This window comes from Galeopterus variegatus, unplaced genomic scaffold, assembly GCF_000696425.1.
Source record: "Galeopterus variegatus unplaced genomic scaffold, G_variegatus-3.0.2 Scaffold293, whole genome shotgun sequence".
NCBI classification, from domain to species: domain Eukaryota; kingdom Metazoa; phylum Chordata; class Mammalia; order Dermoptera; family Cynocephalidae; genus Galeopterus; species Galeopterus variegatus.
In genome coordinates, this window is record NW_007726404.1 from 62,299 (window position 1) to 75,851 (window position 13,553).

Consider the following 13,553-nt stretch of genomic DNA (forward strand, 5'->3'; position numbering starts at 1 on the left):
ATTCACACACTTTATACAAAAACTAACCCAAAAGGAAGCACAGACTTAAGTGTAAAATGTACAGCTATAAAATTTCCAGAAGAAAAATTAAAGAAAATATTTGTGATCTTGGGTTAGACAGAATTCTTAGATATGATACCAATAGCAACATTCATAAAAGAAAAAGAATGATAAATTAATCTTCATCAATATTAAAAACTTGTGCCCCGCAGAGGACATGGTTATGAAAAATAAGATGCAGAATGGGAGAGATATTTGCAAATCACATCTCTGACAAAGGACTTTAATCCAGAATACATAGAGAATTTACAAAACTCAACAATATGAAAACAATATAAAGAAAAACTGTCGATTGATAATTTAGTCTGCATTAAAATTAATTCTTCTTTCCATCAAAAGACACCATTTGTCTTAGCTAGGCCGTTATAACAAATTACCACACACTAGGAGGCTTTAACTACAAACATTTATTTTTCACAGTTCTGGAAGCTGGAAGTCTAAGATCAGTGTGCCGTCATGGATGGGTTTTTGGTAAGTGCCTTTTCTTGGTTTACAGAAGGCTGTTTTCTTGGTGGGACCTCACTTGGTAAAAACAGAGCCAGAGAGTTCTCTGGGGAGGTCTCTCTTTTTTTCTTTTTCTTTTTTTGGCATGTGGCCAGTAAGGGGATCCGAACCCTCGACCCTGGTGATATCAGCACCATGCTGTAACCAAGTGAGCTAACCAACCAGCCCTTGGGGTCTCTCTTATAAGAGCACTAATTCCATACTTGAGGGCCCCACCCTCATGACTTAATCACCTCCCAAAGGTCCCACCTCTTAATACCATCATTTTGGGAGTTAGGATTTCCACATATGAATTTGGGGGGAACACAAACATTCTGTGCATGACACCATTAAAAGGATGGACCCATTAGGTGAAGGGCTAATAGGAAACTTTTTTTGAGATTATAATGGGTGGATCCAGCTGACAACCTGGACCCACACCTAAAATATGTTTCAGTGCTGGTCATTGTCTTCTGTTTGCCCACAACTCTATTCTGTCATCCTGAACCACACAATTTCCCCTGTGGCTTCCTTGTGTGTAGCCACACGACTGATTTCTAGAAAGCTGAATTTGAGGAATGAGTGCCACTTCCAGGGCTGGCTTGTAAAAACCTTCAACGGGTATTTAATTTTCTTTGTCTGTCCAATGGCAAAGCTACAAGACAGAAGGAACAAGGGTCTCTTGGTCATTTTTTTGAGGAAAGCTACCCCAGAGAGCCATCTGATGAGGGACAACTATATTAGATTGTTGTGTGAGTGAGAAATAAACTTTTGTTGCATTTAGCCATTGAAACCTCTGAATTATCTATTACAGCAGTTAGTCTACCCTGGCACAACTATGACAGTGGCTTTTATTATGTTCTTTGGGGACTCTAGATCTCCTAAGTGATGTGTTGGGGGATGCTATGATGGAGAATAGGGGAGGCTGCTTCAAATAGAACAGCTCTGCTTTCATATGTTTAATATTTGTAAGGTATGATGTATGCATGCACATGGTGAAGATTTCAAAAGGCACAAAAGGTTTTACATTAAAAATAAATTTTCACATCTTTATTCTCCTGTCTCCCATTTCCTCTTCCCAGGAGCAACTTCTGCTACCAGTGTCCTGAGTTTAAGAGATAATATATGTACATATAAGCATACATACTGGTAATATGTTTAACCAGTTCTTCATTAATGGACAATTAGTGTATTTCCAATCTTTTGCTAGTATAAACAATGGTACAATAATTATCCTTCTACTGTGTACAAGTCATTTCACACATATGCAAGTAGATTTTTAAAATGGATTCCTAGAGTCGGAATTGTCAGATTAAAAGGTATATGCATGGGCCGGCCCGTGGCTCACTTGGGAGAGTGCGGTGCTGATAGCACCAAGGCCACGGGTTCGGATCCCACATAGGGATGGCTGGTTCGCTCACTGGCTGAGCGTGGTGCTGACAACACCAAGCCAAGGGTTGAGATCCCCTTACCGGTCATCTTTTAAAAAAAAAAAGGTATATGCATGTTATGTTACATTTTGATAGATAGTGCCAAATTACCTTCCACGGGGTTGTACTGATTTATACTTCTACTATCGCTATACAAGAGGGGATGGCTCTTCACATCCTTGCCGATTACAATATATGATCAAATTTTTGCTACTTACTATTTCAATATGTGAAAAATAGTATTTCATCACACATTAATATATATTTCACCTACTATATGTGAGGTTTTACTACATTTTTCACAGGATAAAAAGCCATTTGCATTCCCTTTTCTGTGAACTGAACTCTTCATTTTCAACTGGGCTATCAATCTTTATTGATTGGTGGTAGTCCTTTAACTATAAAGGAAATGCACTTATCTTATACAATAGAGTTAAGGTCATTCAACCAATGGATTCTGCTGCTACAAAGCAAAGTTTGAAAATCACTACCTATGCTATTTTGCAACCTAGACTTGCCAATAAAAGCTTCCCCCTTCATTTCCTTGGGAATCTTTGTCACTTAGAGTCCCAACCAGTACCACTTACCCTCTGTGGTTGAAACTTGTATTAGTCCATTTTTGTGTTGCTTATAACAAAATACTTGGAACTGGGTGACTTATAAAGAAAAACGAAATTTATTTGCTTACAGTTTCTGAGGCTGGGAAATCCAAAGTCCCTGTGGCGACAGAGACCCAGGGGTCTCACATTGCAAGGTGGTGGAAGCAGACAGAGCAGAGAGACAGACAGACTCTCCTCTTCTTTTAAAGCCCTCAGAACCATGCCCCCGACCACCATTTTTAATCCATTCACTACTGTGCAGTCCTAAATCCAATCACCTCTTCAAGGCCTCACCTTCAACTAGCATAATAGGATTTCTCACCCTCTTAACAGTCACAGTGGGGGCTAAGTTTCTAATACATAAAACTTGGGAGGCAATTCAAGCTTCAATGAGTTTTGGGGGAAAATAATTCAATCCACTATAAAATACTAGGTCAGAGTTTCTCAATCCTGGCATTGTTGACATTTTGGCTGGATAATTCTTTGCTGCGGAGGGCTATCTTTTGCATTGCAGAATGTTTAGTAGCATCCCTGGCCTCCATCTGCTGGATGCCAGTATCTAATTTAGAGTACACTAATATTAAAAATAAGTAGAGGGTGGTTAAGGCCAGATTCAGGGAGGTTCTGAAAAACTGAATGTGAACTCGCAAGACTAGGAAATAACTTGAGATTCAGCCAAGTAGTTCTCAACCATCGGTAAATCTGAAGTCTATGTGGGAGTTTGTTTTGTTCTTGTTTTTTAAAAACATACAATTTCAGTCTCTCGTTCATCCTACCTGCATGCATACTGCATCTTTGACTTTTCAGCACACTAACAATCATATTGCTCACATAGCGTTTCTTGTAATTCATAAACGCCACAAGTGTGATTGATGTACAAAAAACATAAATGAATGAATAACAGGATGTCCATAAGCTTACACACATCTTTTTCTCAAAAAAGCTGGGATTTTTGTTTCTATTTTGATGGGATACTAACTCTCAACATTTCATATGTTACATTCCACCAATGTGGCTGAGAATCAATTTATGAAATATTTTGTAGGATAAGACAGGTAAAATAGGAAGAGAACAGGACCAAATATGTCAGCCAGGAAAAGTGAGGTGCCTATGTAGCCAGGAATTGGGGAGAGTATGAGATGAAAGCAAAGACAGCAGGATTTAGACATTGATTGGTTAGAGGGGATCAATCTGAAGGAAGGCTTTTAGGACAAGAGATTATCAATTTCAGAAATGAAAGGGAGTGACCAGTTGTAAGGAGGAGATTCTCAGTTTAATTTGAGGTACAAAGATTTTTGGATGTAGATAAACCTTAGAAATACATTTCCAATACTCTTATTTTTTTTAAGGAGGAAGAAACAGGAGCCTAAGTTGATTGCCTAACGTCATGCAGCTATCTGGTGCAGTACAGCCAGGACCTATGTTAAGCCTAAGGGATGGCTGTGCTCCAGGTAATGCCACACCAAGCACTAGCTCTAGAGCTACCACGTTTTATATGGGCCTTTAGGTTAGATATTGAGTGACAGTCCTAGCATTTCAGGGAAAGCGGAAAGTGGAGGGGCTTCACGTAGGGAAGGAACTGCAGTTTTTGAATTGTTATGTACCCCTCACTTCATAACTCACTTTACATATTATCTCATTTAATTCTACCACAACCCTGCAAAATAATTATTAACATTTTAAAGATGAGAAAAATTGGGTTTAGAAAAGGCTAAATTGCTCAAGCTAAAAGGGAAGAACTCCAAATTTTAATTAAACCCACACGTGTATAGGAGCCAAGTCCCGCTCTTTCCGTGCTCTCCTTACACTGACCGTTCCACCCAGTAAACTCATTCTGCACGTGAGAAAAGAGGGAATTCACACACATTTTGAGCCAAGCTGGAGTCATAGTGTTTGATCCCCAACCCCCCAGATCAAAGGTCTTTCCAGAGCGACACATGCCTTTAAGGATTTGGCAATCTGTACCACCCTACAAGCAAGGGGCGTGGGTTGGGGGGGGGGGAGCAGAAAAAGGACCCACAGAGGAATTGTCAGACGGTGTGAGGAGGTGGGAAGGGAGCTGCTTCCTTTCGCCTTTACACCTCCTGCCCATTAACAAAACCGAACGACTATCCAGCATATTTAAGGGGGCTAAGCCTCGGCCAGCTTCATGCCTCATCGCCGCTCAAGAGCTACGTTTTTCTTCTTTTTGGCCAGCACAGGCGTTCCGGGATGACCTCCCCCCTGGTGTGACCAGCATCAAGTTCTAACCAACTGAGCTCACGGCCAGCCCTCCGCAGCTGAGTCTTGACCATTAGCTAAACCGAGACAAGATTAAGGCAGGCAAGGCGCACACTTCAGGCAGAAGTGGAAGCTCGCAGCGGGAACCAAAAGTGAAGCCATCAGGGCGGCAGTGAGTTGGCCAGAGAGGCAGTTGGAGGAGGGCGGACGAGGCGGCGCTCGCCCTTCAGCCCGGCGGTTCCCCTGCGCCCGCTGCGGCCGACAGAGAGACCGCGTCGCCGTCTGCCGGGGAGCCGCTCCGCAAGAGGCCGCGGAGAGACGGTCCCGGCCTCGGGCGGAGCCCGGGCGAGCCCGGTGGGGCGGTTCTCGAGCGTGAGGTGCCGGTGGCGGCCGGGGGCTGCCCGGCGGCGGTGGCGCTGTGGCGGGAGGCGGCGGGTGGGGAACGAGAGGCTCCGGCGACGGCGGCGGCCGGAGAAGAAGACAATGGGCCGGGCCTGCAAGGCCTATCCCGGGAGGCGCCGCCGGCCGACGACTTCGACGACGACGACGGCGAAGAGGAGGAAGAGGCGGCGGCGGCAGCGATTGGGTACCGAGGTGCGCAGGGCACGGGCGGCAGGGACTGCGCATCGCCTCCTCCCTCTCCCGGGGCTTCTCTCGGCGTGGGCTGGGGGCTCTCTGGGGCGGTTCGGGAGCTCAGCGCTGGCTCCGCGGCGCCCCCTCCCCACGGCGGTCCTCTGCTGGCCTCGCTCCTCTGGGGCTGTCGGCCCTGCTGCGGGAGCTGCCCGCGGACCCGCGCGCTCCCTTCGCTCCGTCCGCGGCCCGCTTGGCCGGCCTTGCGCTTTGCGCAGTCGCCGGGTCGGGAGGCACTCGCAGGCGGCTTTAACATAAGTTTTCTCTCTCCCTTCCTGCTCTTTCAGTATATTGCTTCTGTTACAGATTTTTGCTTTTTTCCCCGCCCCCCTCCGCACACTTAAGTCGGCAACTTTTGGTTGTCCCGTTGATCTGCCCTTGCAATTGCTTTTGCAAACTGACACCTGTGCAGTTAAGTTACTTTTTTGAGGGTCTGTATTTTTAAGCCTGATGTGTTACACATTTCTAAACAGCAAAGTTGTTTTCAAGAACATAGCTGTTTTTTAAAAACGACATTGTCTTTCTGTGATGCAATTAATATTGGGCATAGGAGAGTGGTGGTACTTTTAGAGTAGTTCATATGAATATTATTTTTATTCTAATCATGTTCTTATATTTGTTTTTAGGTTGAGTATTTATATTTTTGCATATATATAATCCTGAAACACAAATTGACGTACATTTGGCATACTGAAGCTCATGTGCTGTATGTGTTACTGTCATCCTTGAGGGTTTCATATTTTTGATTTGAGGACTTTCTGTCCTTTAGGTATATATGTCTTTATCAATACGGTATTCGTGTCAGATCCATTCAGTGGATCGATCATTTGGCCATATGTAAAAGTAATGTATGCATTAGGGACTGGATTAGTAAAACAGCTCCTGATTTCAAGAAACAATTTAATAGGGAAACGAATAATATAAAGATAGCTTAGCTTAGTATTATATGAGTTAAAAATGCAAACTACCGCGGTTTTATTCAAACATTTTTGGGTAAATTTCTATTTGACAAATTTCATGAACTCTGTTATTTGTGATTGATAAGTTCAATCTAACTGGGTTACTACTTTTTCTGTTTTGATTTTTTTAAGTTGATTTAGTTTATTTCTACTTTTTGATGGACTGAAGCTTTCAGATTCTGAGCAGAATCCTTAAAGATGAGGAAACTGCTCCTGTGAACGATGCAAGCTGACCCCATAAGGCATTCTTCACAGGGCCCGGTAGGAATGTTAAATGCTTTATTCAGAGAAAATGGTTGCATCACAACCATTAATGGTCTTCCTACATTTTAGATGCAAATTGTTTCAGCAGCTTGGAATTACTTTTGGTTTCTTTTGCAGATAACCTTCTGTTTGGTGATGAAATTATCACTAATGGTTTTCATTCCTGTGAAAGTGATGAGGATGATAGAGCCTCACATGCAAGCTCTAGTGACTGGACTCCAAGGCCACGGATAGGTATGGTTCAGAGTTGTGCATCTTTAGAGAGTAAATGCCCTGTTTGACTTTTGTATTTTCTTTTATGACAGATTTTAATTTTCTGCCCCCTTAACTTTATTGATGAGGTTTTTAAGTATGTGGTGAGACTTAATTAATGTCAGCTTATGTTTTTAAGGAAAGTCTATAGAGCGTTGTTCTTTTTTTATTTTTAAACAGCTCAGGTCCATTGGAATCTGGCCACTGCTGCTACTCAAACAGCCAGGTCCTTCTCATACTTTGGTTTCTTTTCATTTGTACCCTTTTCATGGAATACTCTTCATCCAGTTAGTCTTCTTTCCTCACTTTATATCCCTTCTTTATTTTTTCTTAACACATCACTTCTTAACAAGCTCTGTGTCATACTTGTTTTCTAGTATTCTTTTTTCCTGTGCTAGAATACGTGCCTCCATGGGGGCAGGGGTTTTTGACTGACTACTGTACTACTGTTTTTGTCAGTACCTAGAAAAGAGCCTGGCACATAGTTTGTACTCAGTAAATATTTACTAAATATGTGAATGAATTGAGAAAATATTTTGAAGTAGAGAGGATTATCAAATTTTTATACCAAAGGCATGACACGACCTCTTGATAAATGATCTTTTTCTTGTGCTCTTACTCTTTTCAAATGGCTCGACTAGTTAAACATAGTGATTATTAGTTCCTCTCTTTAGAGTCTATAATATTTTTCATTTTCTCAAGCTAGGAAACTGATCTGAGCAACTTCACGGCAACATAAAATTATCAATGCTCAAAACATCAGCGTTCTATGTATCATCTTAGGAGATTGGTTAAGTTGAAATTGAAGGTATTACTGGGAAAATTTTAAAAGATAGTAGTTATGCATAGATTTCCTTTTCTTTCTTTGTCCTTAATGATGAGAATAGTATGGGCTTTCAGGACTGGTAAGACATTTTCTGTATTGGCTTGTAGAACCTTTTTGCAAATACTTTTTGTTATTTAGGGTCTATGTTTCTAGATTTTAGCCATAAAAACTTAATTTTGGTATTTGACTCAAAATATATACTTACAGCTCAAGGATGTCCTCCCAGCTCTTGATTAGATCTCTCTAATCTCACTGGGATATAGCATTAACTCTAAAGGTATCCTGAGAATGAAGCACCCTTAAACTGCATTTTTTTTACTTTGCAAAAATACCTTGTAGATTGCTAACTCGTTACTTCAAAAGTAACTGAGATTTTGAATTACTTGGAAGTGGATTTGATCTAAGACTTTTTTCCCCCATGATATAGGTCCATATACTTTTGTTCAGCAACATCTCATGATTGGCACAGATCCTCGAACAATTCTTAGAGACTTACTACCAGAAACAATTCCTCCACCTGATTTGGATGATATGACATTGTGGCAGCTTGTTATTAATATTCTTTCAGAACCACCAAAAAGGAAAAAAAGAAAAGATATTAATACAATTGAAGATGCTGTGAAATTACTGCAAGAGTGCAAAAAAATAATAGTTCTAACTGGAGCTGGGGTATGTAAGATGTATAAAACACTAGTAAAAGGGGGAGGTGTGAAATGTTTTTTCCTATTTCATTTCCAATTAAGAAACATTTCTCTGGTTTAGAAGAGTTTATCCTTACATGATAATGGGTGTTTGAAAACAGCCCAAAACTGTGTGCAGCAGCAGTTCCTAAATTGGTTTAATTTTTTAAGAACCTCTCCAACAGCTTTGAAAAATACTTGTTTCTGTTTATTTACAGTACAGTAGGAAAGTGGAGTTAAGGCAGGGTTTTTACTTATATTAAATCACAGCACCTAAAGGAGATGTAGGGAATTATAATTCTTTTTGCATTAAGGTATGTCATGGTCTGATAGAGAATTGGATATTTAGTGGAGAAACCAGGAATCTAGTTGGTATTCATAAGAAATTAGTGTTGGGAAAGTAATATTCCTACCTTCCCTCCATATTAAATTGAGATGATATAATTGTGGTGACTTAACATTTTTCATTTGACTCACCTTAGGATCACAGTTAGTTACCTAAGGCAATTGAGTATTGTGTGTTGAATACAGTACAGATGTTCCTTGACGGAATGGTGCGGTGACATTCCTAAACCCATCTGAAGTTGAAAATAATTGCAAGTTGAAAATGCATTTAATATACCTAGTCTACCAAACATTGTAGCTTAGCCTAATCTCCTGTAAATGTGTTCAGAATGCTTACATTAGCCTGCAGTTGGACAAAATCATCTAATACAACACCTGTTTTATAATATTAAATATTGTTTGTTTTATTCTGAGGTCAATGTGGAGTCAACTCTTGGTAAAACTGTGAAACAAAATGTTAACTTCTGAAATCCCTATTTGTAGAAAAATATAGTGTCTAAATCTAATTTAAAATTAAGAATTGAAATATTATACAACATAACTTTTAAGGAAAATAAAGAAATTCAGTATTCTTGAGGTAGTATAGAATCCTAACTGTAGTAGAGATTTCTTTGGAAATACTTGTCTGTAATAGAAGTTCTTGGTTAGCTCAGTTTGTTAGAGCATGGTGGTGTAACACCAAGGTCGAGGGTTTGGATCCCTGTACTGGCCAGCTGCCTAAATAAATAAATAAATAAAAATCAATCAAAGAAATTCTTGCCTGCTTCCTAGTTAAAATTATTTGTTGAAATGGTTTACTCCCTTCTCAATCAAATTGCATTTGCTTTAATTTGTTGACTAAATGCTTAAAGGTTTAAAATAAACCTGTCTCCATCAAAAACCCAATATGTGGTGGATTTACTTATTCTCCTTTATTTGGGTGTCTTATTTCTATTTGAAATTATAGCAGGGTAGTATTTCTGTTCCCCCAAAAGAAGTCATAAAACAAAAATGTTCTTTTTCAACTCTTCCTAATTGTATGGTAAGAGAGCTAGTAATTATAGAGGTAGAAGATTTAATTGTACAAATTATGCCATGCATATTTCAGGTATCTGTTTCATGTGGAATACCTGACTTCAGGTCAAGAGATGGTATTTATGCTCGCCTTGCAGTAGACTTCCCAGATCTTCCAGATCCTCAAGCAATGTTTGATATTGAGTATTTCAGAAAAGATCCAAGACCATTCTTCAAGTTTGCAAAGGTACTATTAACTCTTCTAGTTGTTTCTTTGACTTGCTCTCCTGAAAAAGTATTTTGCTCATGTACAGGCTTCTTGAGCTGACCATTCATTGTCTGGTAAACTGAGTGCTACTACTATGGTATGGAGTAAAATCACTCATTATAGTCAGAATCCCTTTTTCCCAGAAAAGACTATCATCTACTTTTCTTCATTTTAGGATCGAGCTTATTTTCAAAGAAGAAACAATTACATTTTTTAAAAGTTTGTACTTCAATTATGGTCTTTATTTTGCCTGGGCATTTTTTTAGAGGTTCATAGACAATATAAAAGTATCCTAACTGGATTTTTAATATATTTTAAGGGTCATAAAGATTATATCATCCACGTTGTTGGTGTTTTTTTTTTTTTTTTTTTTTTTTTGAAACCGGCTGCACCCCGCCCAGCCAGGGAGTGCTGTGAGCGCACCGGTCATCCCTATATAGGATCCGAACCCGCGGCGGGAGCGCTGCTGCGCTCCCAGCGCCGCACTCTCCCGAGCGCGCCACGGGCTCGGCCCCCACGTTGGTGTGTTTTAACATATGAGGATGTGCCTGAAAAATCATTGGTGATTAGGGGTGGAGAAGATTCTTAGGTTGCATTTTTGTCAGGATCCTTATTCTTCTGTACAGTCTCTAAAGTTGTACTGTCCAGTTCAGAAGCCACTAGCCACATGTGGCTGTAGAGTACTGAAGTGTGTTGAGGTGTGCCGTAAGTGTGGAAGTCGTACAAGATACTAGAGACCTAGTGTGGAAACATAAAATGTTTCATTAATTTAACTAAATATTGACAAATAAATATTGATTATATGTGAATGTGGTACTTTTGACATGGCTTAAATATATTTTGGAATTTTCTCCATTTTAATGGGGTTACTAGAAAATTTTAAATTACTCGCATGGCTTACATTATATACCTACTGCACAGCTCTGCTCTAGAGCATAAAGTTTAATAATGCATTATACCGTGCCAGAGATTTCAGTTGTTAGGAAACTTTTGGTTTTTCTCTGTAGTTCAGTCTCTTAAAAAGAAATTGCAAAATTGTTATTGTTAAACTTGGAAGTATATTTGAAAAAGGGTCTTTTGTATTAGTGACTATTTTTTAGTGAATCTGAGTTTTTCATCTACTTTCAAACTATGTGATGTATTTACATAAAGCTTGCCTAAGTCAGAATAAATGGTGTTAATTTAAATTCGTGAAGCCATGAAAACGGGAAATACTATTGGTGAAATTTAGACATTTTGGAAGGAAAGAGAATTTTTTCTATACCATATATCAGGCCATTGGTTGTATGTAATTATTGAGAAGAAACTTATATTTTACTTAGAATGGAAACTCCCAAGTAATGGAGGGGTGTGTTCAAGAGGTTACTAGTCTATTAGAGCAATTGCCTAAACTCAGTGCTATTGACATTTTGGGCTGGATATTTCTTTGCTGTGAGGTGGCTTTCCTGTGTACATAGGATGTTTAGCAGCATCACTGGCTTCCCCTCACTAAATGCCATTAGCATCCCCACCTCCAGTGTCTTCAGATGGGGCTGAATGTCCCCTGCTAAATTGTTCACTGTTCGAGTACCATTGTATTACAGTGTGCCTTGCTGTGGTACACTTTGCATTCTTTTACACAAGAACAGTTAAGACCACTTTTAAAGCTGTATAGCCATGTTCTGAGCCATGATCATATCCTTCTGCATAATAAGGACTTAAACTGATAAGGAGTTGTGGTCATGGTTCTCAGGAACCTAAAAAATAACTCATTGATACTTATCCCCATCATTAAGCAGCACATGACTATATACCTGTCCTAGTTTAAAAAAATAAAATAAAAAATGCCAACGGTACAAAACATAAAGTATTAGTCAGCCTTTTCCTTCAGTATTCCGTACCCCTAATCTCTCTCCTCAAAGATTACCATGATAAGGCTGGCCTATTAGCTCAAATGGTTAGAGCATGGTGCTAATAACATCAAGGTCCAGGGTTCGATCCCTGTATGAGCCAGCCACCAAAAAAGGGCCTCCAAAACAAAAAGGTACCACGATAAAACTTTTTCTTGGATTTCCTTCCAGGGAAAAAAAAATCTGTGTGGGTGGGGGTGGTGGAGAAATGTTAGTGTAAGTTTTTAAGAAATAATGAACGACTGGGATATATTTTGAGAAATACGTCGATTTTGTCATTGTATGAACATCATAGAGTATACTTCCACTAACCTAGATGGCATAGTCTACTACACACCTAGGCTATACGGTATAGCCTATTGCTCCTAGGCTACAAACCTGTACAGCATCTTTCTATACTGGATACTGTTGACAGTTGTAACATAATGGTAAGTACTTGTGTATGTAAACATAAAAAAGGTGCAGTAAAAATACAGTATGAAAGATAAAAAATGGCACACCTGTATAGGGCTCTTACGATGAAGGGAGCTTTCAGGACTGGAAGTTGCTCTGGGTAAGTCAGTGAGTGAGTGGTGAGTGAAGGTGAAGTCCTAGGACATTGTCGTACACTACTGTAAACTTCACAAACACTGTACACCTAGGCTACACTATTAAATGTATAAAAAAAATTAAGTAATTTTTAGCACATTATGGTAGCTACAAGATCACTGATAGGAATTTTTCAGCTCCACTATAATCTTATGGGACCACCATCATGCATGCGGTGTGTCACTGAGCAAAATGTCACTTTGTGTCATGTGACTGTTACATAATGGCACTTAGATATGCCACAGTATACCAATATACTCTTATTTAATCAGTCTATTAATAGCTATCTAGGGTTTGTTTTTTTTTTTATTGCAATGTATTTATGGGGTATAGAGTTATACGTATGGGGTGCAGAGTTATATTTCAATACAAATAGTTAGAGAACAGCCTTATAACCCCAAGGTCAATATATGTATATAATGTGAGATGATCACGTCAGGGTAATTAGCATATTCATCGTAGCAAAACTTAATCATTTCTTTGTGATGTGGACATTTGATCTTTCTTCTAGCTATTTGAGAACATGCAGTAAATTACTGTTAATTATAGATGCTTAGCTCGACTGTACACCTATATAGGATTGGTTTTAAGGCAGTTTAAAAACTTATTACTATACCAGCCAGCCGCCCAAAAAAAACCCCAAAAGTGTAAATTTAATAGGTAAAAACTTAGCATCTTACATTATTGTTCTGTTTTTATTAGTGTGGATGACTAATTTTTACTACTGGCCCTGTGTATATCTTTGAATTATCTCTTTGTTCTTACCCATTTTTCCCCTATTTGTTTTTTTTTTTTTTTTTTTTTTTTTTTTCCGTGTCCGGCAACAGATCGCAACCCTCAGTGTTGCCCCCGTACCAGACCGGGGACCGGCAACGGGATCGCAACCCTCAGTGTTGCCCCCGCGCCTCGCTCAGCCAGTGAGCGGGAACCGGTCTGTATGTGGGATCCGAACCCACGGGCGGGAGTGCCACCGCGCTTCCCAAGCGGCGCACTTATCCAGTGCGCCACCAGGCCGGCCCCATTTTTCCCCTATTTGTTTTTTTTTTTTTTTTTTTTTTTTTTTTCCG

The 13,553-nt window shown here is 39.8% G+C and overlaps 2 protein-coding genes across 2 annotated transcripts in view; one reads left to right on the forward strand and one right to left on the reverse strand.

Annotated features, from left to right (window-relative positions):
- The first annotated feature begins 4,972 nt into the window (after positions 1 to 4,972).
- The window catches only part of SIRT1 (sirtuin 1), a 25,305-nt gene continuing 16,724 nt past the window's right edge, over positions 4,973 to 13,553 (forward strand). Inside the window, exons 1-4 of the mRNA XM_008567085.1 lie at positions 4,973 to 5,386; positions 6,763 to 6,879; positions 8,151 to 8,392; positions 9,836 to 9,988. Of these exons, the coding sequence (XP_008565307.1) occupies positions 8,180 to 8,392; positions 9,836 to 9,988 (366 nt within the window). The 5' untranslated portion in view covers positions 4,973 to 5,386; positions 6,763 to 6,879; positions 8,151 to 8,179. The remainder of the gene's footprint in view (positions 5,387 to 6,762; positions 6,880 to 8,150; positions 8,393 to 9,835; positions 9,989 to 13,553) is intronic.
- On the reverse strand, positions 5,019 to 5,678 carry LOC103585986 (mucin-1-like). Its single transcript, XM_008567106.1, has one exon. The coding sequence runs from the start codon at positions 5,676 to 5,678 to the stop codon at positions 5,019 to 5,021; it is 660 nt and encodes a 219-aa protein (XP_008565328.1).